The sequence below is a fragment of the Podarcis liolepis genome (assembly GCF_965112155.1).
Source record: "Podarcis liolepis genome assembly, chromosome: 6".
NCBI lineage: Eukaryota > Metazoa > Chordata > Lepidosauria > Squamata > Lacertidae > Podarcis > Podarcis liolepis.
The window spans coordinates 97,521,563-97,548,362 of record NC_139559.1 but is presented as its reverse complement, the minus strand read 5'-3'; the positions used below and the strand labels follow the sequence as shown (position 1 = coordinate 97,548,362).

Sequence of the window (26,800 nt, the reverse complement as noted above, 5' to 3'; positions counted from 1 at the left end):
AATTATGACATCTTACTCTGTTCAGTAGTGAAAGGGGTTTATAGTGCAATGAAAGCTTTGACTGCACTTAAGCATCTAGGTGGGGACAAGTCCAGAGCAGACTAGGTTGCAGCCTCGATGCCAAGCAAAATATTAGCTCCTGTTTGATTTCAGTTGGTGATGACAAAATGCTAGAGGCATACACATTACTAAATAGTTTTCCAGAACTTGGATACTATAAATATCTAATGTTAACTCTTTGGAACTGGAGTGAAAATGCCAGCCCTTTTTACTAAGGAGTCATTTCATGATTTCTTTAAATCTGAGTGGTAATACAGAGACACACTATAGAGCAATGCAGTTTTATTGATAAAATGACAGAACTGCAGCTTTTTGTGGAAACTTCAAACATCTAAAAGTTACTGAGAGCTTTACTGGCTTTCAATGATTTATTAAGCATTTCAAAATGTAGCTGTCATTCTGGAAAGGCATTGCAGAGTAACTAAACCGCTGATTATTAATCACCTGGAAGCTGAATTCTTGTAAACCAACTTTTCATGACTGTTAACTAGGATTCCCAGGTTGTATCCCAGAGACACACATGCAGTTAAGAAAAACAACCAAAACTCTTTGGCCGCAGGACATGAGAGGCCTTGTAGCTTCTCCTGCACCTTTTGTTTCATCTTGAATAAGGTGCCCTGATTGATAAATAAGGTGTTACCTTTATAACAGCAAGAGGATGCAGAACAGACTTCAGAAGCCAAGGGTGATTCACCTTAGATAATTTAAAGCTGTGTGCATGTCATCTATAGACCTGGGAACCCCTACCAGAAACTGAAATGGACAACCATGATGTCTGCTATTGCTGTAACTATTATGACTGGACATAGAAGGATCAACCCAACAGTTTTTTCGTATAACCAATTTGGCTCATGCTTTAGCTAGGAGATGAGTTTTAAAAAACCCAGTGCAGACCTCAATGGATATTCATTTAAGCAGAATATAATTTTTTTAAAAAAAATCAATCCCTAGAAGATTCAGCGAACATGGATGAAATGTCTTATAATGGGATGAGTTGCCTTCAGAGGAAAACGCATCGGGGTCCTCTTGGTTCTTTGTAGGGTTTTGAGCTTGTTACACTGTAGAAAGAGATTTGGGATCTTGGCTGCTGTCTTCTTCAACAAAGGCTGTGGGGAAAATGCCAACTTTTCCATTGCACTCCCCTTCCAGCCAATCATCATTCACTAGAAGATGAAATAACATTGTGTTAGAGTCACAAACTTAATCCATTAATGGGCAAGAATGTAAAGAATCCAACCAGAATCTGCAGTGCCTTCGAGAAATGCAACCAAGATGTAAAGGAGAATGGATCTCCTTGTGCCTCTCATAGTTTTGTAGCAGAGGGAATTTTTGAAGGTACGACTTCTCTTATCCCAACATGACAAGTTGCACTTATCAGTTGCTTCACAACTCCTGAAGGTACAGAGGCCGTGACCCCTCTTGTTGCTAAGTACCTTTCATGTCAGAACAAGGACTGGGAATAATGGAGAGCCAGATCATCTGCTCAGTACTTGATACTCATAAAGGACTAAGAATTATAATTGTATGTGTTTTTGTACAGTTAAGTAGGTACAGTTAAGACTAACCATCTTCATCTGTTAACATTGTTACATCTGTTAACATCTGAAATATTGCCTCTCGGCCCTGATTATTTTGAGAGAGGAAGCTTTTTGCCTCCCTCAAGCTGTGTTGCTGAAAATGCCATCCAGGGCTGCACTGAGTAGACTGTGTCTGGAGCTCTTTGGCTCTTCCAGTGCCAATATAGTCTACCTTTAGAGAAACTGAAATTAAAATAATGGGGTCTTGTTAGAAGAAAACCACTTGCAGCATAAATGGCAGGTGAAAACTCAAAGAATGAGGTTGCAGAAATAAATTGGATCATTACAAAGTCTAAGGTCCAGATACACGTAATCATAACAAACCTGCCACAGGTTGCAGGACTCCCCTGCAAGTCTTGCTGAGAAGTCATAGCTGATACACCAGAAAAATAAGGACCTTCTACAGCAACGGCTTTCAGATGTCTTTCAGAACAGAGAGTCCCTTCAATAAGATGTTTGGGGAAGCACCTGAGGAAGAGTACCTTGCCTTCTTTGGTACTTTGCTATCTTACAGTGGGTTCCCTTAACAGCCTTATCAAAACAGTGGGTAGTCTTTGAACTGCCCTTCTTATTTTATCTGCGGATGGAGAATATGATGAGACACAGAATTATCCAGGTGGAGGCAGACAAGTTCTGTTAGAATTTTCAAAAGCACACTCACCCATTTACTTTGGTATTGTGAAACTAGGATGTCTGTTTAGCATAAGTAATTTCATATGGAACAGGAAGTATACTGAGCAACAAATTGCTGTGTATACGGTTATTTTCTTTCTTGTATAATGGTTTTGTCCTGAGCTCTATTCTGCCATTTCCTGACATGCAAAGATGAGCATAAGATGGTTGAACTTTCATATAGGATATATTCCACAACAAGATGTAATTTCCCCTTCCCATTGGCCTGTGAAGCTATTCTTCCCCTCTACATGGGGCAACCCTCATGGCCTCAAGCCACTAAATGTGTTCTTGATGGTTCCTCAAGCTCTCTTGACCAGCATAGTTTGTGTGATAAGATGCCAATGGCCAAAACAGAATATGGAGTTTTGTGACAGCAGGAATTTGTTTCCTACAAGTGGAAGCCAATTTGCTTTCAGGTGATTGCTGATTGAATCAGTGATTGTTTCCCAACCTACAAAACGCAATTGAATTGAGAAGTGTGGGAAAGTGTTATACAGTGATGGTCGTGAATTCTCCAATAAATGTTAGAAGTTCAAGCTTGATTCCCAGGAAGAGGCAGCTGGCTTTTCTGCCATGCATGCCCAGCCTTAAATTGTCAGATTACAGCCTAGCAATTATGTTTGCTACTTTAAAACACATGTGCAGTGTAGCTGAACTATAACTCCCACCATCCTTTGCCAATAGCCAGGCTGGATGTGGCCGATGGGCCACAACTCCTGTAGGGCCACAGGTTTTACACCACTTCTTTAAAGGTCACGAGGTAGCAAGAGAGATTGCAGCTGCAACATCTCCTGCTCCATTCCTTCGCTGATCTTTGTGTCTGCCCTTTTTCCAGTACTTGCTGGAACAAGCATGAGCATTGGGACTACACCATAGCATAGGTGAGTGAGATGACCAGTGGGGGAATTAGAGCAGGACGTCTAGAATCCTCCTGCATCAGATGGTTTAAAGCTAGAAGCAGGACCTCCAGGTTGCAGTCTGGCAATTCTGCATCTCTTGGTCCATGGGAGCTAAAAAGGAGAAGGAGCCCAGAAGAGAAGGGCAGTAGTAGCTGTAGAAGATGCAAGGGGCCCATAGCTGCCAGTTATCGACTTCAGCTGCTTGGTGCTCTACTGATGATGGTGGGGTCCAAAATGGAGGGCAGAAGGATTAGCAAGTGGTACCAGCACCACTTTCTGAAAGAGCTCTTGACCCTAAGGAAGAGGTCTTCTGCATGGTTCTTGGACTTAGAAACCTCGGTACACATGCCCGATACAGGTCATGGCCTTCAAGTACTGCATGTTCACACTCTTGAAGAACACACAGTGAATATAGCAAATTATAGGTTAGAATTGATTTGTCAAGAAAATGAATTTGCATCCTTGAAGTTCTCTCAATAGATGGAGTTATGGCAACTTTTACGTAATGTCCCTAAAACAAAGGAATTGTGTAGGGTGGTAGGCCCCCCATGTACGGTTAGTAAGATTCTCTGATTTAGGGTTAGTTTACCTTTAGCCAGAACAAGTATTGTCTCCCCCTGTTGGAATTCCAAGTCCTCTGGCTGGCTGGCTTCATAAGTATACCGTGCTACAACCTGTTTGGCATCTGTCTGTTTTGTTATCTTCTGCTCAGCCTCCTTTCCATCTTCCATATTTAGATTGTCTTTGCCTGCCTGGTGTAAGAAACAGCCAGTTCAAACATCTCTTTAGCCATTTCCTTAATTAACAGTACATAAAAAAAACAAGCAAGCCTCCCACGTTCTTCATATCTATCTAATACTGCTGTAAAAATGCAAGATTTTCAGTTAATCTTGCACCCGCAACTGGAAAATCTTCATCAGGATTAACAGAAATGAAGTCATTCACAGAGCCAGTATTAGGCCTCCTCTCTCATGTTTTCATGTGGATATCATGTTTGTATGCTGAAGTTCAGCAGAGTCCTGAACTTTTTTTAGAGGGGTTGGGGCAAATGGTTTGGAAACATCAGGTGTCTGAGGCACAATTCCATCCCTTCAAAGCAGGAAGGGCTGTGTTTACAATGGGCAAGAGAGAGCTACCTCCTATCAGAGGAGCCTGCCCACTATGTTTCTGTATGACACTCTGTTCTGGGCATTCAGGTAATGCCGTGTTGGGAGTGATCAAAATATCAAGTTGTGTGCAGCGGATTTACCCACCTGCAGGGGCATCTGACAAGAAATGTCCCAAGTCCAGAGCAATGAACTGTGCAGAAAAATCCATCTGTCTTGGGAAACAATGGATTGTGTCTCCAGGGGTGAAGTCAAACTGCTGAGTTAGCAGCAGCAAAGTGACCTCTCCAGGGTACAAGCCCGGGCAGTGTGTCTGGAGATCCTGGGCTGTCCAGACGACAAGACCACTCTCTTGGCCTTGCTGATGTGGTCCAAAGGAAAGCAGAGCAATATCTTTGACACCAGCTTGGCTGCAAGAGGAGACATACAAGGCGCCACCCAACCATCTTAGATACTCTGGATTTGTGTAGCCTTTTCTTCCCCCAAAGATGTCCCACAAGGCAGCAGAGGTGAGGATCTGATGGACTACCTTCGCAGGTGAATGAGCCCCATCTGCCTCTCATTTCCCTCTACAGAACACGCAGAAATGGGGACTTCCGGGTTGGTGCGATCTGGAAATGGCGGATTCCCTCCGAGCTCCGGAGGGAATCGGCTCAGCGGTGGATGGGTCTTTGCCGTGCCGGCGACACGGGGACCCTTAAAAACCGCAGGCGCGGAAGCCTGCGGACTGAAGACTCGGCGGGTGCCTTAAGCGCCCCCCCTGATTCGCAATGAGCCTTTTTAAAGGCTACGGAGGGGATACGGGGGACGGCGCGGCACTGAGAGTCGATCGCTACCGCCGCTGAGCGAAGCCGCGAGCCATAACTGGAGAGCGCTGACTTCCTTCCTTGAAATTTGGGCTGAAAAAAGAACCCGTGAGTAATTTGGAACTGAACTTTAAAAACTTTTACCTTTTGAATTTGAGACGACCGGGGGGTGTGCCAAAAGGAAGTCCCCATCCCCCCCCCTGCAGACGATCCAGAGCAACGATATAAGAGCTAAGCTGGAGTGCCCACCCTGTAAAGGGTGAGTTTTAAAAAAGACAGTAACTTCCAAGATTTGGAAAAGCAAATTTAAGCAGGAGAGTGGAGTGTTGGAAGAGTTTTTGTTTTGTGGCAAACAACCCTCCCTCCCGAGCCCGGGAGCGATCTGCTTTGGAGCCTGTATAGAGGAGCAGAATTTGACAGCTGTCAAAGCTGTCAAATGGACTGTTAATAGTGAAAAAATTGCTACTTAAGACCTCTCCGGATAAAAAGGAGTTACAATTGAACTAAAATTCTGGGAAACAAAGAAACAATAATAGGACAGAGGATTGTTGGAGAAAAGACCATCCAGTAACCAGATTCCCTCTAGGGGGAATTCTGTGGAATTACAATGGCTGTGGGTGGAAAGATACTGAGAGAAATCGAAAGGATGTTTTCACTGGTGGGAACCTTACAGGAGCAGACTACAGCTATGAGTAAACAATTGACGGCCTTGGATATGGAAACAAGTAGCTCTGCTGAATGTAATGAGGACCTGAATGAGAAAGAACCCACAGCTGAATTTGAAATAATAAACAAAGAAGAGGAGAAGACAAAACAAGAAAGAGAACAAGTTATGTGGGAAAATACTAACCAGAAGCCGACATCTGGAGAACACAAGCAAGGAGACCATTGGATGGAATCTATTTTAAGCCTACGAAAGATACAGAAGACGAAAGTGGAGGCCCTGGGAGTTTATGGAATTCAGAAACTCGAAATAAAGAAGTACAATTGGGGCCTCCACATAGACTTTGATCTTGACCATCACCAAGACTCAGGCCTTGTGGAAATTCTTCAGCAGTTGCTTCTAAATATGGGAAGAGACTATGGACTGATTGGATTGAATGTTAAGGAAATCTTTCGAGACTCGATGACTGACAAAGAGGACTACCAACAAAACCGGCGGAGAGGGACTGAAATAGATTTGAGAGCCTCGGATGTGCGGAATCCAGGCTAAAAACTGTTACTTTGGACATGTCTTGGGAAAGGACGCAAAGCGGGGATGGGAGGGAGGGAAGTATAAATTTAAACAACACTCAAGACCAGGGGGTTTAGTAATAAGGAAATTACTCAAGAAAAAATGAGAAATCGAGGGAAGAGAATTGGGGTCCAACTTAGGGAAAAAATTTTTTTGTTTTTATAAAAGGACTAATATTAAGACGAAAGAAATGCTAACTTGCTGACATAAACCTGGGAACAGGGATGCAGGGGAGGGGGTGGGGGGAAGTCAAGGACTAGGGTTAGAAAATAAGATTTTCTGGAACTATTCATGTTTGTTGTTTTTTATGTTTGTCTTGGTGTTATGTGTTTTGTTTTTGTCTATATAAAATGTGAAAACCCAATAAAAATTATTAAAAAAAAAAAAAAGAACACGCAGAAATGGCATGCAAGCCAAGTCCCTAACTTGCCGAGGGCTTGAAACTCATAGGCTACCCTCATCTGGTTTAGCCAGCCGGTCAAAGCTGTTCCCTGGGGTATGGCCACTGTCATGTGCTGACAGCTTCTAGGAGTTTGGGAATTACTGGAACAAATAAGATGGAGTATTTGTTTTCTTGGGGTTGTTTGTAACTATGATATAAGCCAGTTCTAAGACTCCCTGCCCTAAGATTCCCAAATTTTACAATGCAGATCAGAGCTTAGAAGAGAACTCCAAAACCTCAAACCCACTTATGAATATGCTATTCAAATACAATTCCACTCTTAATTTTATATATTTTATGTGCAAGCCTCATCCCACTTCCACGTATTCCACCTTAGTCGCAATTGTATGGGCAAGGGAAAAGATGATAAGGGGAAAGAGGTGAGAGTTGCTAAGAAGGCAGCAAACAGCTCAGCACAGCACTTCTACCAACCTTGCCATCATCTCCTGGTCCCTTGCTGTGCAAAATGTGCACCAAACCTCTATAGGTTCACACTTCTTGAGGCCAGCTTATTAAGGAAATGATCTGTTTTCAATTTCTTTCACACACAAGCTGTAGATTCCAGAATATTCCTGGAATGCTGGCCACCAGATAGGAGCTAATTTTTACTGATGGCTTTGGAAATCTCTTGAGATTTATATCCAGGACTATTCTGCCCCTTGGAAATACAAATGTCAGATCAAGAAAATAAAACTTGTGCTTTAGAGTTGTATGCTTTTGCCTAATGACTGGGATCCAAAGAACTGTGCAGCTAATTGTGCAAGACCAAGGCAGCAGTTTTAGGCTTGTATTAAATAGAAACTTCCTGCCATGCCAGATGGCAACTTCTTTCCAAAATGCCTGCAGTTCAGTAGAAATCAAAAGTTCAACTGGACATGCCCATTCAGCAATTTTGGATCTGTGTGTAATTTTCATGCATGTACTTCGGATGCTTTTTCCACCCTGAACTGCAAGTGTTTTATTCAATGAAGGCAGGGTGATGGCAAGCAAGAGAAGAGGTAAGGCAAAGGTGATTTTTAGTACTTTTGCAGGTGGTATACACAGGTTTATTTTCACACACACACTTTTTTCTTCTTTTCTTTTTTTGTTAGACTGTGAATCAAGTTGGCAATGGCCATGAAGTGAACTTAGTTTGATTTGAACCCAGGTTTCCAAGATTACACTTGGTACACACTCCACTGTGGGCACAGTCAGGGGACAAAAAATGAAAGCTATGCTGCAGTTCTATCTGTTCCAATCAATAGACTGGGATATTTTCAAATATTTATCCACCAACGTCACTGATGCCATCAAGTCAATTCAAAACTATAAAAAGCTAAATATAAGCAATGTTTAATTAAAGTGAATGGCTTTTTTAAAATAAAAAACCCAATTATAAATATTAAACTGCTTGTCAATTATCCCATTGCCAGTGTTCTCGTAGGCCAGATTGCAGGAAGAAAGGAGGAAACAGGGCTTCTTTCTGAGTGACTGAGCAGGAGAACACCTGCACATTTCGCTATTCTGGTTAACAAGGGTTACTAAATAGAAGCTGGACTTTCAACAAAGGGCTCTGAAATATTTTGGGGAAGTGGGCGGAGATTGCCTTCTGCTCCAGTATTGCCTACCTGCTCACTGCTGCACCACAATGTCAAGCACTTGTCCTTGGCATGACTCCACACGGTCTCCATCCTGCTATCCTCACTGAGCAGCACCAGCTCCTTGGTGTCTGTAGGTCGGTAGCTGAACAACAGACAACAGAAACAAGTGAACACAGAAGCATCCCTCTCCTCAGTCGAGGTGGAGTTGGCAAAGGGAGGCCAGGGCGCATCTCCTACCTCAGTTTCGTGTGCTGGGGTGAGAGTCCCAGCTTCAGGCACACTTTCTCCAAGAGGCTGCAGTAAGACATCTCCGGGCTCCCTTGCAGGGCGATGGTGTATTTGTAATGCACTTTGACAATGTAGGGGGTGTCCAGGCCAATGAACTGTAGGAGGAGGGAAATGGTACAGGAGTGCCATGGTCTTTTAATTTTTCAAAAATAAGTTGAAATGTGTTCTCAGGATCCTGTTCAGCAGAAGGGAAAGAGTGCTTAATTTCTGAAGCAAATGGTGATGTACTGGGAACTCTGCCATGAGATGGAATCCTTGTCCTTTAAAAATCTAAAGTCTGTATATGCTCAGAGGCAACTTGTTATTTATTTACAGTCTTTACAACACCATCCAATTGCAAAATTCTATGGGGAGCTCATGCTATTACAATGATAGCCCATAAAAATACAATGATAGCCCATAAAAGCAAAGACTAAATAGTAAAGGTAAAGGTACCCCTGCCCGTACGGGCCAGTCGTGTCCGACTCTAGGGTTGTGCGCCCATCTCACTTAAGAGGCCGGGAGCCAGCGCTGTCCGCAGACACTTCCGGGTCACGTGGCCAGCGTGACGAAGCTGCTCTGGCGATCCAGCACCAGCACAGCACACGGAAACGCCGTTTACCTTCCTGCTATAAAGCGGTACCTATTTATCTACTTGCACTTAGGGGTGCTTTTGAACTGCGAGGTTGGCAGGAGCTGGGACCGAAAGACGGGAGCTCACCCCGCCGCGGGGATTCGAACCACCAACCATACAATCGGCAAGTCCTAGGCACTGAGGTTTTACCCACAGCGCCACCCGCGTCCCAATAAAGACTAAATAAGGAAGTAGTAGCCAAGGAGTGTGGTGGAGTCTCCTACTTTGGAGGTCTTTAAGCAGAGGCTTGACAACCATATGTCAGGAGTGCTCTGATGGTGTTACCTGCTTGGCAGGGGGTTGGACTCGATGGCCCTTGTGGTCTCTTCCAACTCTATGATTCTATGATTCTAGTAAAATCAGTATAACTAGGGGCCAGTAAAACTAAGGGCCAGTAAAAGCAAAAAGCTCCTCACCTCGCCCCCCCAAAAAACCAGGGGAGCATCTCACAGTCAGTGTGTTCCTACCAAAAAGGCCTTCTGCCTCATAGACACACACCACACCTGACTTGGCTGCCACACACAGTAAAGATCACCAGAACATGGATAATGGAAACAAGACCCTCTGTCCAGGTAGGTCGCATATCAGTCTAAGATGCTAAAATGTGTTCAGAGGTCACTGGGCCTCTAATCACACTGCTGGGTTACAAAGCACCTCTGGGTGGCAAACATGACCCTTTAGTGCAAGACTGGAGAACCTACGACCCCCGCAAATCCCTTCAGCCTCAGTCAGGGGTAATGGTAACTGTAGTCCCAACAACATCTGGAGGAACACAGGCTCCCTATCCCTGCTTTTGGGGGCTGGGGGAGCAACAAACCCCATTAGAACAAATTGAATACCACCCACAAACATCCATCTAGTCTGGGCTGAGCCACAGTTTAGTGAGCCTCAAGCAGTCCGTTACTGTGCCCAGGTGCTGATTTAGCACACCCTGTGCCACACCTGAGTTTGATGAAAGAGAGAGAACACTTAGTGTCACTCGCATCTTGGTGACATCTCAGTCGAAGTCTGGATTACCTCTTCCAGTGGTTTCAGGTAGCTGTTAAAGGGCTTGGGTGATAAAGCAGAACCCTGTAGGACCCCAAAGCATAATTACTGGATGGGGAAAGGGAGGGACTTGTTGATCACCAAGCCCAGAGCTATACCTTCTGTAGCTGGTCCTCCAAGGAGCAGAACCACTGCAGAAAGTTACCTCCAACATGAATATGTCCAGTCCAGAGGGATATCCTGGTATGACAAGCCATGGAGAGGTCCAAGAGAATCAACAGGCTTGTCTTTCCCACTCTCTTTCATGGCAAAGATCATCCCACAGGATGGCAAATCAGGCTTGAAAGCCAACTTAAATGGATCTCAAACATCAGTGAAATCAAAGTTAGTTGACTGGTAATCCCTCAGGTTTTTATTTTAAATTTTGACTTCAAGGATAATTGGCATGGTTAAAGGATGAGTGGCTGGGCTACAAAACCAAGGGGAACTGCAAGAGCTATTTCTTTGTATGCCATTTGTTCTGTATTGATAATACAGAAGCTTCAGCCCAGTATACCTGAAGGAGTGTCTCTACCCCCATCGTTCAACCTGGACACTGAGGTCCAGCTCCAAGGGCCTTCATTGCAAGAAGTGTGCGTACAGGAACCAGGAAGAGGGCCTTCTCAGTAGTGGCGCCTGCCCTCTGGAATGTCCTCCCATCAGATGTCAAACAAGTAAACAACTATCTGATTTTTTGAAGGCATTCAAAGGCAGCCTTGTATGGGGGGGGGGTTACTTTTGATATTTTATGATGGTTTTATAATTTGTTGGAAATGCCCAGAATGGCTGAGCAACCCAGTCAGATGGGTGGCATATAATTTATTGTTGTTGTTGTTGTTGTTATTTATTACATATGGACACTGAACTATCAAAATTGAAATCAAAACTTTGGGGCCCTTAGGTTTCCAGTTGGCCATGTTCAAATGCAGAGTGTGAGAACTCCCCAGCCCCAGCTTTGGTTCAGTTATGCATCAATACATCACACAAAGTCTTAGGCTTGTGTCCCATGTCCAGAAGCTCACACTGCAAGGTGGTCCTTTACCTGTGGTGCTCTTTCCTCATCTGGAAGAAAAAGAAGAGCAGTTTTGTGAGCAGGGAATAACCAAAAAAATGTTCTTGGGTGGTACACAGGCCGTGGCTGTTGCTCTCAGCGTGATTTAGAACCATACGAAATTGGTGTTCTAAATCATGCAGAGAAGGCTCCCCACTTCAGAAACTTCACTTTCACTCCAACTCATAAAGAGTGATGGGCAAAGTGACACGGAGAGAGGGAAGAGCTAAGTACATTTGCCCCTGCTTCCCCTCTTTCTGTGTAGTCTTTATACTTCTGCAGCATGCCAAGTAGAGCTACTGTCATATATGCATTGGACCTTAGAAAGGATTCACTGTCTGTCACTCTTACTTACCTGAGGGACACCTCTCAGGGCAATCTGGGGCAGCAAAGCTGGGTGGAGGAGGGATGTCAACATCTGCACCAATTCCTTGCTGTATGAAATGGAAACAAGTGTGACTGTCATGCCTGGTGCAGTTGCTGCATCAATCGCAGAAATAAGCAATGCAAAATACGCAAGGCAGCCCCTGGGTTGGAAGCGAAAGAACAGGCAAGATTTGGAGTAACTCTGTAATATTCCACAGACAGAAAGTGTTTAACTTGATGGAAGAGTTTTAAACTTGAAACCTTGCCTAATCGTTCACCAACAAGTTATCCAGTTAACTATTCCAGGAGCCTGCAAATGAGCTTATATTAGATCCTGTCTATTGGGTTCTGAGAAGAAGTTTTACATGCATAATCCAGTCACACACATTGTACTCATGCCATTCCTTCAAAAAGAGACCATGTGAGCAGGCAGTCATTTGACCCTCACTGTGCGGGGAAGGCTGAGCTCAAATCTCAGCTGTTCTTGGGCAAGTTATTATCTTCCCAGATGCTTTCCTTTGCCTGTGGGTTTTACAGACAGGGAAAGAAAAATATTAAATATAATGGTCTTATTATTGACAATTCAGAATATTTCCTCTGTAGCATTATCCAGGATTATCCGTTCCTTGTACTTTATATTTGCTCCTGTGATGATTTTGTATGTTTGCCTTATTTCTTTAGTGTTTTATAATTTAAGATGTATAGATTGTTTTATAAATGTGAAATTAAATGTCTGTATTCCCAGACTTACTGTTCTATCCAGAATAATAACAAGAGACTAGACCAAATAATATATGGACCGTAAAGCAATGTGTCCTGGTCGTAACAGCAAAAGTGGAAATAGACATAGGATAAGTGGAAAGGACCTAACAGTGGATAGCTGTGGAAAGGACCTAACAGAAGCAGAAGACGTCAAGAAGAGGTGGCAAGAATACACAGAGGAATTATACCAGAAAGATATGGATGTCTCGTACACCCCAGGTAGTGTGGTTGCTGACCTTGAGCCAGACATCCTGGAGAGTGAAGTCAAATGGGCCTTAGAAAGCACTGCTAATAGCAAGGCCAGTGAAAGTGATGGTATTCCAGCTGAACTATTTAAAATTTTTAAAGATGATGCTGTTAAGGTTCTACACTCAATATGCCAGCAAGTTTGGAAAACTCAGCAGTGGCCAGAGGATTGGAGAAGATCAGTCTACATCCCAATCCCAAAGAAGGGCAGTGCCAAAGAATGCTCCAACTACTGCACAATTGCACTCATTTCACACGCTAGCAAGGTTATGCTTAAAATTCTACAAGGCAGGCCTAAGCAGTATGTGGACCGAGAACTCCCAGAAGTGCAAGCTGGATTTCGAAGGGGCAGAGGAACCAGAGAACAAATTGCAAATTGGAGAAAGCTAGAGAGTTCCAGAAAGACATCTACTTCTGCTTCATTGACTATGCAAAAGCCTTTGACTGTGTCGACCACAGCAAACTATGGCAAGTTCTTAAAGAAATGGGAGTGCCTGATCACCTCATCTGTCTCCTGAGAAATCTCTACGTGGGACAAGAAGCTACAGTTAGAACTGGATATGGAACAACTGATTGGTTCAAAATTGGGAAAGCAGTATGGCAAGGCTGTATATTGTCTCCCTGCTTATTTAACTTATATGCAGAATTCATCATGCGAAAGGCTGGGCTGGATGAATCCCAAGCAGGAATTAAGATCGCCAGAAGAAATATCAACAACCTCAGATATGCAGATGATACAACCTTGATGGCAGAAAGTGAGGGGGAATTAAAGAACCTTTTAATGAGGGTGAAAGAGGAGAGCGCAAAATATGGTCTGAAGCTCAACATCAAAAAAATGAAGATCATGGCCACTGGGCCCATCACCTCCTGGCAAATAGAAGGGGAAGAAATGGAGGCAGTGAGAGATTTTACTTTCTTGGGCTCTATGATCACTGCAGATGGTGACAGCAGTCACGAAATTAAAAGACGCCTACTCCTTGGGAGAAAGGCGATGGCAAACCTAGACAGCATCTTAAAAAGCAGAGACATCACCTTGCCAACAAAGGTCCGTATAGTTAAAGCTATGGTTTTCCCAGTAGTGATGTATGGAAGTGAGAGCTGGACCATAAAGAAGGCTGATGGCCGAAGAATTGATGCTTTTGAATTATGGTGCTGGAGGAGACTCTTGAGAGTCCCATGGACTGCAAGAAGATCAAACGTATCCATTCTTAAGGAAATCAGCCCTGAGTGCTCACTGGAAGGACAGATCCTGAAGCTGAGGCTCCAAGACTTTGGCCACCTCATGAGAAGGGAAGACTCCCTGGAAAAGACCCTGATGTTGGGAAAGATGGAGGGCACAAGGAGAAGGATGAGATGGTTGGACAGTGTTCTCGAAGCCACAAACATGAGTCTGACCAAACTGCGGGAGGCAGTGGAAGACAGGAGTGCCTGGCGTGCTCTGGTCCATGGGGTCACGAAGAGTCGGACACGACTAAATGACTAAACAACAACAACAACAAAGTGGAAATGAGTGGTGCGCATCTTCACCCATAATATTCAAGACACCTTACCTGTCCACTAATGTTATAAGAGTAGCCATTTCCCTACCTGACATCTTTGGCAGGGAAACACAGAATGCTGGTGATGTTGGCACATGGATGAATAGGGCTGGGTTACGGAGGGGGAGAGGGGAACCAAACACACACTCCCATTTTTGGCAAGCAGCCTTGTATAAATTATAATGTCAAGTTTTGCCCTAAGAATTCATACTTATTCTCTTACCTGGCCTGAAGAGAATTTCATTCCCATTGGCTCTAGGAAGTTGCAGGGTATGATTCCTTGCTGTACGAAAAGCAAAACCAAGATATTGCTAGGAGGCAGGATGGTGTCAGAGTTGTACATTGTGGGCAGAGAAAAGACTCCAAGACTGCACACAGGGGGCTCTGTCACCCCTCCAGATTCTAATCTCAGATTTTGAATGGCAGCATTTGAACTTCACTGATTCACTCCACCTGGCCTAAGCAGGTCGCTTTACTGGAAAAGTTGCCTGCAGCTGCTGAGAGGTGGCTGGGCGGGGGGGGGGGTGTCTCAGTTTCTTTCATCTCAGGGCAACTTCTCATACTCCCTTCTGATCTTTTACCTAATTTTTGTGTAGTGCTTCCCTACTATGGGGAATCAAAGAATTGTATAGTTGGAAGAGATCCTGAGGGACATCTAGATTCAGAAATCTCAACTAAAGCATCCATGACAGATGACCATTCCACCGCTGCTTAAAAACCTCCAAGGAAGGAGAGTCCGCCACCTCTCATGGGAGTCTGTTCCACTGTTGAACAGCTCTTCCTGATGTTTAGTCGGAAGCACTTAAATCCACTGATTCAGGTCCCAGCCTCTGGAGCAAGAGAAAACAAGCTTGCTCCATCTTTCATGTGACAGCCCTTCAGATATTATGGCTATCATATCTCCTCTTGGTCTCTTTAGCAGGCTAAACATACCCAGTTCTCTCAACTGTTCCTCATAAGGCTTGGTTTCCAGACCCTTGATCAACTGTTGTACTGTACAGCAGAAAACAGCCCAAATATGAACATGCAAACCCATCTGCAACTATGCTACCATATATTGGATCCAATAAGGTATGTCTCCTTTACATGGGGTCTAGGAGCAAAGCTGGGCAGGAGACAACCCTATGGGATGGTACCATTCTGTCTCAGAAGAATTAGTCCACATCAGAACTCAAGCCCACAGCCCATTCTGAACTTCAAGCACTTTAGACTACGTGTCACTGTGCTGAGCCCCTATATCTGATGTAGCTCAACAGTGCCACCTAGGGCACATGTGGTTTTTCACCCCCTGCAGTAAATCCTGAGTAGACAGCTATCTACTGTTTAGTTCAAGACAAGTAGAATGCAACCCCAAAATGGCACCAACAGTTCATGCCAGTGGAACAACAGTGCAGGTGTTCTCTGTAGAATTACCCTTGCTGGCCTTATACCTTCCCATTAAAGACAACAGTAGCCCAGTTGTCTTTCGCTTTCTTCAAGACAAAAACAATGTTTCCAGGAAGGACTTCAAGTTCCGCTGCTGTTTCTGGTATGAATTCGTACAGGACTCTGTGAGGTTCTCCTTGCAGGGCCCTGCGTGACAAATCAGCTGACAGTTTCATCATCAACAACAACTGATTGCTTTAGTGCACATCCAAGTCACTGGGAACGCAATGGGATGAGTGCAAACACCATCCCACCAGTGAGCTAGATGTGTGGGGAAATAGTCCGGTGGCTGCTTTCTTTTATTATGCACATGTGCCCAGAGGTCACCTATTTATATTGTTGAAACAGCCTGTATTAAACAGCAAATCCTAAGTGGAATAGTTTGTGCAAACATCCCAAGCATAGACTATTGTATTTCAAAAGTTGTATTTCATATCACTATGTGTTTGCTCGCTTGGAATGTTTTATTTCCTTTTTTTTCCTAATAAAGCAAAAAAGGGTGGGGGGATAAAATGTGTTTCTGTTAAGATGGTGTAGGTTCATAGGTCAATATCCAATCAAGTAGTTGTCTGAGAACAATAACTTTTGGCTGTGCAACAGAACTTCCCCTCCCTCTTTTCTCCCCATGCATCTCCCATGTGCCCCCTAAATTGATTATGGTGGTTCAATCCACCCTCTGGAGCAGAGTTGGGGAGGGTGTGGGGGACACACAGGAAGAGGAGAGGGAAAGGAAGTTCCATTGCAGAAGTGGAAATCCTTGTGCTAACGAAAATATTTTGTCAGATACCACCCATATACTCATAATGAAGACATCCAGACTTCATGGTGCTGTACTCAGTTCTAAACAGATTTTTGGGTTTATTTCTCTATTCCTTCTCTAGTCATAGGAGAGCAGAATCTCCTACGAATCACTTTCTAGACCAATGGGAGCTACTGAATGCTGGGGTTCTCTGCAGTTTATTGATCTTACCTGAGGGCTTCTGGTGATTTTGGTCTGGGAGGTGGTTCTGATGTCTGCAAGCAACATATTTTAGCATTAACCTCTCCTCTATACTGCAGTTAACTTTAAAGTCAGGCCCTGTGTTCAGAATCTATCTGGCCTGAAGAGAGATGCAAGTGTTTCAGGCTAGAGTGGGGTTGGGAGTCTTGTCATTGCTACCAAGGCCAGCCCAAGACGTTCTGCTGCCTGAGGCAAGAGACAAGATGGCCTCCTCCCATTCCTTGTACAGAAACTGGCTGGACTGGCAGCTGAATCTTACTTCAACACTGGCAGCAGGACGGCACCTCCCACTGCATCTCAAGGGCAGCAGGCATTGGCACGGACTACTCTGCCTGGCAACCACTTTCTGCCCACTCAGACAAATGCTGCTGCAGTGCAACAGTGCTTGCATGCACCACAGAGCAGCACAGCTGAGCAACACAGGCACACACCCAAGGCTTGCTGGAGTGAGTGTGGCCTGCGCTGCCTGCCTCTCTGCCTGAAAACGTGATCAGGGATCTTTCCCAGTGCTGCTGCCTCCAGTTCATTGACAGTAAGACTGAGGATACATTACAGCTTAAATCACAGCCAGGCCATTCCTTTTCTCAATTCAGATTGAAGCTGGTTTGGGAGGAAGTGCATCAAAATGTTCTGTCATAGAAAAGTCCTCTGTCTTACCTGAGGCTGAAGAGGCGCAAAGCCTGAAAACTCATCATTGTCAACCACAGAAGCCACAACCTGGAGTTAGAAGGAGGAACATGCTTAATAGCTTTATTCACACTGGTAATGTCAAGTGGTTTATGCTCTCTTAATCTAGTTTTCTGATAGGCTGCTCATATTAACCTCCTGAGTGCTACATCTTCAGCACTATATAGATAAAAGTAATTATTGGCAGGGTTCCCTATTTCTCTCCTTTGTTGGGGAAGTTTTATTTGATCCTGGCATTCCTTGCCAATAAGCTGAATTCATAGAACTGTAGAGTTGGAAGGGACACCGAGGGTCATCTAGTCCAACCCCCTGCAAAGCAGGAATTTCAACTAAAGCATCTATGGCAGATAGTCACCCAACCTCTGCTTAAAAACTTCCAGTGAAGGAGAGTCTACCACCTTCTGAGGGAGTCTGTTCCACAGTCAAACAGCTCTTACTGTTAGAAAGTTCTTAGTCAGAATCTTCTTTCTTGTATCTTGAAGCCATTGGTTGAGGCCTACCCTCCACAGCAGGAGAAAACAAGCCTGCTCCATCCTCCATATGACAGCCCTTGAGATATTTGAAGGTGGCTTTCATATCTCCTCTCAGTTTCCTCTTTTCCAGGCTAAACATACCCAGCTTCCTCAACTGTTCCTCATAAGGTTTGGTTTCCAAACCCTTAATCATCTTGGTTGCCCTCCTCTGCACACGTTCCAGCTTGCCAATATCCTCCTTGATTTGTGGTGCCCAGAACTGGGCACAGAACTCCAGGTGTGGCCTGAGCAAGGCACAATAGAGAGGTGCGATTACGTACCTTAATCTGGACACTAGCAGGAAGGAGAGGAGAGGTACGTGTGAAAAGGATCTAGGAGTCTTGGTTGACCACAAACTTGACATGAGCCAACAGTGTGACGCGGCAGCTAAAAATGCCAATGCAATTCTGGGCTGCATCAATAGGAGCATAGCATCTAGATCAAGGGAAGTAATAGTGCCACTGTATTCTGCTCTGGTCAGACCTCACCTGGAGTACTGTGTCCAGTTCTGGGCACCACAGTTCAAGAAGGACACTGACAAACTGGAACGTGTCCAGAGGAGGGCAACCAAAATGGTCAAAGGCCTGGAAACGATGCCTTATGAGGAACGGCTAAGGGAGCTGGGCATGTTTAGCCTGGAGAAGAGGAGGTTAAGGGGTGATATGATAGCCATGTTCAAATATATTAAAGGATGTCACATAGAGGAGGGAGAAAGGTTGTTTTCTGCTGCTCCAGAAAACACGGAGCAATGGACACGGAGCAATGGATCCAAACTACAAGAAAGAAGATTCCACCTAAACATTAGGAAGAACTTCCTGATAGTAAGAGCTGTTCGACAGTGGAATTTGCTGCCAAGGAGTGTGGTGGAGTCTCCTACTTTGGAGGTCTTTAAGCAGAGGCTTGACAACCATATGTCAGGAGTGCTCTGATGGTGTTTCCTGCTTGGCAGGGGGTTGGACTCGATGGCCCTTGTGGTCACTTCCAACTCTATGATTCTATGATTTTATGAAATCCCATGGGGTAAGTGGAGGTCTGCTTATTTGAACAACACAATAAAATCATAATTTAAAAACTTGCACACGCTCATTGAATTGAATAGTAAAAGGAGGATTCTTATCTGAAAGTGATATTTTTTATTATTGTGGTGTGCTTTTTAAAAATATTGTATTATAAAATTATGGAACCAGTTAGTTGCTGACGTTTCAGGCAGCCTCTGTAGCTGTTTCTTTCACAGGGACTTGGTTGTGGCTCTCTCCATGCTACGAGAAGCTTCACTTGCTGATTTCGGCATATCAAACTAGGGTTAAAGGTACCAGAGCAGGCCGGGTTGTGTTTTTCTAGACAGCTGCAACTGTATTACTGTCTATCACGAATGACCTTTTAGGAATACAAGTGAAATTTGCTGGGTAATTCCACTTCTGCCATAGATTAACTTCCTACCATAGATTTCCCTAAGTAATCTTTCTTCTCCAGCTGTGCCACTTGCTTCTCATTTGGCCGAAACAACTTCCCTTCAGGAATCACAAAGGGCTGAAAGAATCTTTGCTTCTGCAACAGACACACACACAAAAGTCAATCACTTCACCATTTTCCAAGGCCATCTGCTAAAAAACATGGCATAATAATCCAGCATGCTTTGTCCGATATTTGTGTACCGTGCTTGTTACACATAGGATAACGAGGGCCATACCACAGACCAGCCTTCCCCAACCTGGTGCTCTCCAGATGCGGATGAACTACAATTCTCATCTTCCCTGACCTTTGCCCATGCTGGCTGAAGCTGATGGCAGTAGGAGTTAGTTACTGCAAAATCTGGAAGGTACTAGATTGAGGAACACTGTTATAGTCATTATTCTAACATCCAAATACAAAGGAAGACTGGATTCCTATGCAACTTTAAACAATAGTACAGTAGACAAAATTTCAAAACACAGCTTTCCCTCACTTCTGCACTATTTCCCCCAGCAACGTGCATATCTTGATGGGATTGCCAGGTCTCAGGGTTCAAATGCAAGTTTCAGAAGCTGTTTCTTGGTCTCCAGAGCAAAGCGATGCACTGCTACATTCTTAAATAGAACGGTCACACAATGCACCACCTCTAAAGTTACAAAGCCTTTGTATTTTGAGCCTAGGCTAATTGATTGCCGTTTCCTTCATTTTCTTACCAGGATGGATTCCATGGCCCTGTCGATTTTGTTGTGACGGGGTTCGCTCTTCAGCTTCATTGCCCTAGCCAGATGCTCCTCAGCCTTCTTCCAGTCCTCCAGCTTGGAATGGGCAAGGGCTGTGTTGTATAACACCTGTTGGGAAAAGGGGCAGGAGTGCCAGAGAATAAGAGTCTGAACCTAATCACATTTCCTTGGATGGAGCAGCAGGTAGACTGCTGAGAAGACCTGGGTTCAAATTCCTGAAGCTAACAAGATACCTTTGGGATGGTCTCTCACCCAGAGTGAGAACAGTATTTGTCAAATACAACACCAGTCCAGAGCCTGGACTGATGGACTTTCACTCACGGTTACCTGCCTCAATGTCAGGGATGGGCAAGAGCCTGAGGAGTGGGGGAATGTGCAGGCAGAGGAGGCATGATCCAGGGGAAGGGATGGGCAATTTGTGGGGTTCTGAGCCACCTGTGAAGCAGGTGCCAGGGGCAGTGGTAGAGGAGAGTCAAGGGGGAGAGACAGGGTAGCCAGAGATGAGGGGAAAGGAGGTGTGAGGGAGTCTCAGTGGCGGATGTTGGTCACAGAGAATCACACCTTTGGAATCTCTCCCCATCCTCCCCTCCGCTGTCTCCATGCAAGAAGGGGTAACCAGAGCTGCTGCGCAGGAGTTGTTGCCGTGCGCTTGAGTGCACCGCAGCAGGAAAGTCCATTTAAGTAAGCTGAAGGGGGCGTTGTCACGCTGTTGCTCCAATTGTCTGGATCAGAGCACAGGGCTGTAGAGGCGGATTGCCTAAGCAGCTAGATGGCAGGTTGTGTGCGAGAGCCTTTGGGAGCTGATGTAACCTAGTGCTTTGCCAGTGAAGAAATAAGCTTCCAAACGCTTGTCTTTGGGCTGGGACCCTCGCAGGGTTGAGCTCATTGGAAGAAGGCAAGACACAAATAAAATAACTGATTTAAAAAGGCAAGTAAGCTTAGATGGCAATATGCTAAAATTGAGGCATCGTCCACTGAGCCAGTTGGCTGCTTCCCGTGGTATTCCTCAAACCCCAAACTTACCTCACAGGCAAACAACCTAAACTGCAGGCCTAGGATCTTGTAGTCTATTAGGTTGTTCCCTCGCAGCTGAGCAAATGCCTCTTTCAAGTCATTAATGGCTGACTCATACCTGGAAAGCAAGGAAGAAGAGTAAGTACTTCTGGGGCAAACAAAATGGCAGGATATTTTGACGATCCTCAGAAGGGCTTTCGTCCATTGTTGATTAGACAATTGTTCTAATCATTCCTTTTTATTCACATCGTAGGGCATGCTCTAAAGGAGGTTTCTATGTATTTTCCCAAGTTACAGTTTTTCTGTGATTGTTATATTGAGTATTAAAGGTTTTTATGAATCAATTTTTTGTATATAGTTAATATTTAAACAACAACACAATATCGTGCTGAAGCTGTATGCCCTCTGAATTTGCTGGGTAAGGTTTTGTATTCTGGGCTGCTGTCTTTTCAGAGTATGTAACTTAGCATCTTTTTACAGTGCATAATTTTGTTTTGGTTTGTATGTTACAGATTTCCCTTGATAAAGAGCTTCATCGAAACATGTTGGGAACCATTTCTAGTTATACAGCTCTCTCTTTTTCCTTCCAGGGTTTTCCTCTACAGCTGTCTTTGATCCTCTCTCTTGCATTTTGGAGCCACCCTCAGGAACTGGGAGCACTGCCAGGAAATCTGTCAAATGTAACTGTGTGAGTCTTCACCAACTTCTTGCAAGCACAGAAAACTCAGAGCTTAGAACCAATCACAAAAGTGAGAATCTAAGTTTTCTTCCTCCCCACACCCACTCCCATTTTTTCTTTAAAAAGTCACAGGAAGTTTCTAGCCCTCACAGAAGGGAAGGCAGATTTAAAAGCGTTTGATCAACGTCTGGCAAAACCTACCGTTCACTAACTACAAATAACTGAAATAATTACATTTCTTCTCCAGCCTCCTTCCTCTTCTGCTGTTCTTTTCCTTGTGTCAAATTTTAGATTATAAGTTCCTAAGGGGAGATCTTCCCTTCCATACTTTGTAAGTCACCATGTACATCAATGGCACTAAATTATTACTACTACTACTACTCCTACAACATAACTATTATTATTATTTATCTATTCATATAAAAGTAGAACTTATGTAAATCTGACAGGGAACAGAATAAATTACACAAAATAAGACTATATAGGCAAATGTGTCTGAGTCACATAATTTATGCAGGTTCTCTTGGTCCAGATTTTGGGTTCTTGCAACCCATTATTATTTCACTTATTATTAGTTATTACTTATTATTATTATATCACTTTAAGAGTCATGAAGAATTCTGGGAACGGTAGTTTGCCAAGGGTGCTGGGAATTATAGCTCCAAAGGTCACCATCCTTAACAAACTGCAATTCCCAGGATACTTTGGGAGAAGCCATGACTGTTTAGATGGTCTAAGAGTGCTTTAAATGTATGGCATGGATGTGACTAGCGGGAACTGTCTGAACTGATGAACATCATGTTTGTGGGGAGGGAAGTCTTCGTAACTTACTTCATTATATAAATTCATGTAATTTCCAACACTCAAGTATTTTTTATTGGTTTATGTATATTTTGGATGGAAAATGACAATTATGATGTATATTAAAAAGAAAATTTAATAAAGATGTTATGTAAAAAAAAAATCATAAACTGTCCCATTAACCTTGTAGGGCAGAGCTTTCCAAACTTTTTATGTTGGTGACACACTTTTTAAATATGGATCATTTTGCAACACAGTAATTCAATTTTACTAGCAAACTGGAGGTTAAACTAACCCCTTTCTAGCCCTGTGAGGAGCATGGGGAGCATTCATGCGACACACCTACACACTGCAGTCGACACACTAATGTGTCGCAACATCCAATTTGGAAAGCTCTCTCTTAGGGTATTATATTACATTATGTCTTCCTATGTACATAAAAGGGTAATGCCAAGGGTCGGCAAACTAAGGCCTACAGGCCGGATCTGGTCCAATTGCCTTCAGGATCCGGCCCACAGACTGTCTGTGGATTGGTGTGGGGATTCTGTTCAATCAGGCTGCACCTTTCTTTTCTGCGCCATTTACACACCATGGCGGCACCTCCTCCCTCCCTCCTCCTGGCTTCTCCCCGCCCTGCCTAGAGGAGGAAGGGGCCTGGGCTGAGCGCCATTTTAAGCAGCCCCTCTCCGGAGCCAGCCCTTTCGCGCCGCTCATCTTCCCTCCGCCGCTGCCGCCCTGGTGCTTCTATGGGCCAGAGAGCGGAGCGGACGAGAAGCAGAAGCAGCGGTGGTGGCAGCGCCTGGGAAGGTAAGCGCAGCGGCTGGGGGGGGACTACTTGCCCCCTTGCCTCTTCTTCCAGCTCCCCCCCCCCGATGCGGCTTCCATAGCCCGCCACAAGGTCTGAGGGACAGTGGACCAGCGGATGGCTAAAACATTTTGCCGACTCCTGGGTAAGGCTGTTGTCGTGCGGCAGTTCATGTGGCTGCCAGTCGGTGGTCACAATAACTCCAGCATGGGAAACTGCAGCCAGGGAGCAAGCAGACCAGGTGAGGTGTTAACTGAGGAGGCAGGTACTGTGAAGGGCGCCCCCTCCACTGAACACACCTGCAGCGAGCTTCAAAGGTAGACGGAGTTGGGGCTGAGCTGTGAGGGAAATGTAACAGGAGGAAGATTTGGTCATTTGTGGGGGGAGGGCAGTTGGCAATGGGGCAGGTGAGGTTGGTGAGTGCAGCAAGCACAGTCACCATCCCCTAGTTTTATTTTTTTTAACTATTAAAATGTTTTTGTTTTTAACTGTATTTGGTTTCTTTCGCTTTGCTTCTGCTTTGTTTTTTGCTGCCCAGGGCTCCTTTGAGAGGAAGAGCCAGGATAGAAAATAATAATAATAATAACTCACATTTCCATCTGGTACGCCACAGATCCTCGGTGGAAGTAGGCCACTGCTAAGTGTTTGTCATTGTTAATGCTTCTGGTAAGAGCCTGAAGGAAGCAGACGTTATGGAGACATAGGCATGATTTCTGTCACACAAAGTGTTCCCGACGGGAATCCAACACTGGAGTCGGCAACATCAGTGACCTGCAGCCTCTGCTCACAACCGGCCAGGTTCCACCCGGGACCCTCAAGTTTCTAGCTCTCCCTGTTATTGCTCTGCCCCCAGCAGGGCAGGATTGCTCTGGAAATCAAAAACTAAGCAACTCTGCAAGAGTGTTGGCTGTGTTTGGGTAGGCAGTTCAAAAATGCACTGAGGACCTGAACTAGCCAGTCATCCTGAGTCAAACCTGTGACATGACCCTGCAATGTACACCCGTTTATGCAATTTCCTATTTCACTATTAGATTTGAAATATCTGCTGCAGCTCACTTTTACAGCGCTGGCTGGTGGGCGCAAGGCTATTATTACGCACTGCTCCACTCTTCAGCTTCTGAACAATTGGTGAACTTTACAACTGCAGCTTTTGTGGTTTCACTGGCCCTGTACACTTACTCCGACCACCCTGCTGGGCCTGAGCCTGTCGCTAGTTCTAGGAACTTCTGGCAAAGTGTAACAGTTTGGCTCCTAATAATATAATATTTAATCAATCATCTTTATATAGTACTCTTTCACTGTTCAAATCACAATGTAGTGTTTCATAATTAATATGCATCATAATAATTATAATTATATTTATATTGTGACCTTTGCTCAAAGTGTACAGGATTCTATCTTTACCACCACCTCCCACGATTTAGTTCCGGCAACAACCTTGTGACATAGGTTAAAAAGGCAAAGGGACCCCTGACCATTAGGTCCAGTCGTGGCCGACTCTGGGGTTGCGGCGCTCATCTCGCTTTACTGGCTGAGGGAGCTGGCGTACAGCTTCCGGGTCATGTGGCCAGCAGGACTGAGCCACTTCTGGCGAACCAGAGCAGAGCACGGAAATGCCATTTACCTTCCCGCTGGAGTTGTACCTATTTATCTACTTGCACTTTGACGTGCTTTTGAATGCTAGGTGGGCAGGAGCAGGGGCCGAGCAACGGGAGCTCACCCCGTCGCGGGGATTCGAACCGCCGACTTTCTGATCGGCAAGTCCTGGGCTCTGTGGTTTAACCCACAGCGCCACCCGCGTCCCTTATGACATAGGTTAGGCTGAGATAAAATGACTAGCCCCAGGTCACCCATCCCTGCGAGTAGAAAATTAACAAATCAAGAGACAGCGACACTAAACCTTCGCCCCTGATCTGTTAGCTTACTACATGCAGAGGAGGTTTGTTTATTTGCTCATTTGTTTTGAAAAACCTACAGCCAAAACCAGTACAATCCTAAATTCTTATCTGGTGTAATTGTGTAGAATACCCAGCTGTTTTTAGCACAGAAAGTCGTCCCTTGCCAGTTAAATCATCTGCAACTCAGAACTGCTGTAATAAAAAATGTGAAACTTTACTTTGTTCTCTGCTGGCTTTGTACAAATCCCTCTCCCTGAAACTTCTTTCAATACTTCCTCAGCTACAGCAGCCACCCACCAGTTTGTTGGGGTTTTTAAAAAAAACCCTGCACAATATTAAGACTTGCCCACTTTACCTGCTGGGCCTCCTCCAAATTCCCCATGATCAGGTGGATGCAGCCGATGTTAAAGCAGATTTTGGAAGAAGGCTTCTGAACGGCGGTGAAGGCGGCCAGGGCAGCGGCCCAGTCCTTGCGATCTGCCGCAGAGACACCCTCGCTCCAGAGGCGGATGGTCTCCACCAGGGCCATGGCCAAGCTGGAAGGGGCAGGCGATGTTCCTCAGGCCCCCCTGGCTTTCTGCCGCTCTGCAAGACCTTCAGTGTGTGTTGCAAACAGACCAGGAAGTGTCTGCACTCAACTAATAACTGAAATGGGCCTGAGGTGATGTAATACCAACCGGCTCTCTGAGCCGAAGCAAAGCAGCTTTCTAAACAGAGCCCTCTCTGTGCAGGTCGGCTTGGGCATGGCGCACTTTGCGAGAGGGACTCCTCCCCTTCCAGCTACAGGGATGCCTTCCTTTTTCTGAACTTCACTTTCCTAAGATCTTAAGAAGAAGAAGAAACAGACAGACAGTGCCCCTGCAGATTCCCCTCCTGCCTGGGAGAGCTGTGTTTGCTGCCACCTCCGTTTTGCACATCCATGCTGAGTTCACAGCTGAGGTGACATTTGAACTCAGGGCTTGCAGGCTCACAGCACACACTCTTTGCCGCTGGGCGCCCCTCTTGCCATCAGAGGGAATGGCCTTATGTGGCCCCCCGAGCCAAGGCGATAAAGAACTATGCAGCCTTAGAAGGCAGCCCTGTATAGGGAAGTTTCTTTAAAAAAAATGTTTGTTATGTGTTAAAATATGTTGAAAGATGCCTAGAGTGGCTGGGGCAACCCAGTGAGATGGGTGAGGAATAAATAATAACATTATTGTTATGTCCCTATTTTCATCAGATAAATGTTGGAGATGATGTCTCCCTCCCCCAACAGTAAGGATTTCAGATCCACTAAAGGCAGAGTTTTACAGTTTCTCAACCTGAGGCAATCTTTTCCTCTATGAGGCAAGGGCTGTTCCTTCTCCTTTTCCTCTCTTGTGGACTTTTTCATACTATAAAAGTCCTGTGCAGCACAGACACACTTCCTTCTAAAAATCATGATGCGAATGGAAATAGAAATCTGTCAGGAGTTGGCAAAGAAGAATCAGATGCCCAAGATTCAGTCACAGCCATTTATGAGTGATCCACCCCATCATT

The 26,800-nt window shown here is 44.8% G+C and overlaps 2 protein-coding genes across 2 annotated transcripts in view; both read right to left on the bottom strand.

The window, feature by feature from the left end:
• Positions 1-26,800, bottom strand: part of DARS2 (aspartyl-tRNA synthetase 2, mitochondrial) — a 1,012,941-nt gene that overhangs the window by 78,311 nt on the left and 907,830 nt on the right. The gene's annotated exons all lie outside the window — the stretch shown is intronic.
• NCF2 (neutrophil cytosolic factor 2) lies at positions 326-26,204 on the bottom strand. The gene is made up of 15 exons (XM_083507169.1): positions 25,638-26,204; positions 23,976-24,058; positions 21,109-21,217; positions 20,059-20,193; positions 19,334-19,441; positions 17,352-17,411; positions 16,665-16,708; positions 15,700-15,841; positions 14,493-14,552; positions 11,713-11,791; positions 11,349-11,368; positions 8,617-8,762; positions 8,407-8,521; positions 3,801-3,963; positions 326-1,223 (listed from the first exon to the last, which is right to left on the bottom strand). The coding sequence occupies exons 1-15, from the start codon at positions 25,809-25,811 to the stop codon at positions 1,114-1,116; spliced, it is 1,548 nt and encodes a 515-aa protein (XP_083363295.1). The 5' UTR covers positions 25,812-26,204; the 3' UTR covers positions 326-1,113.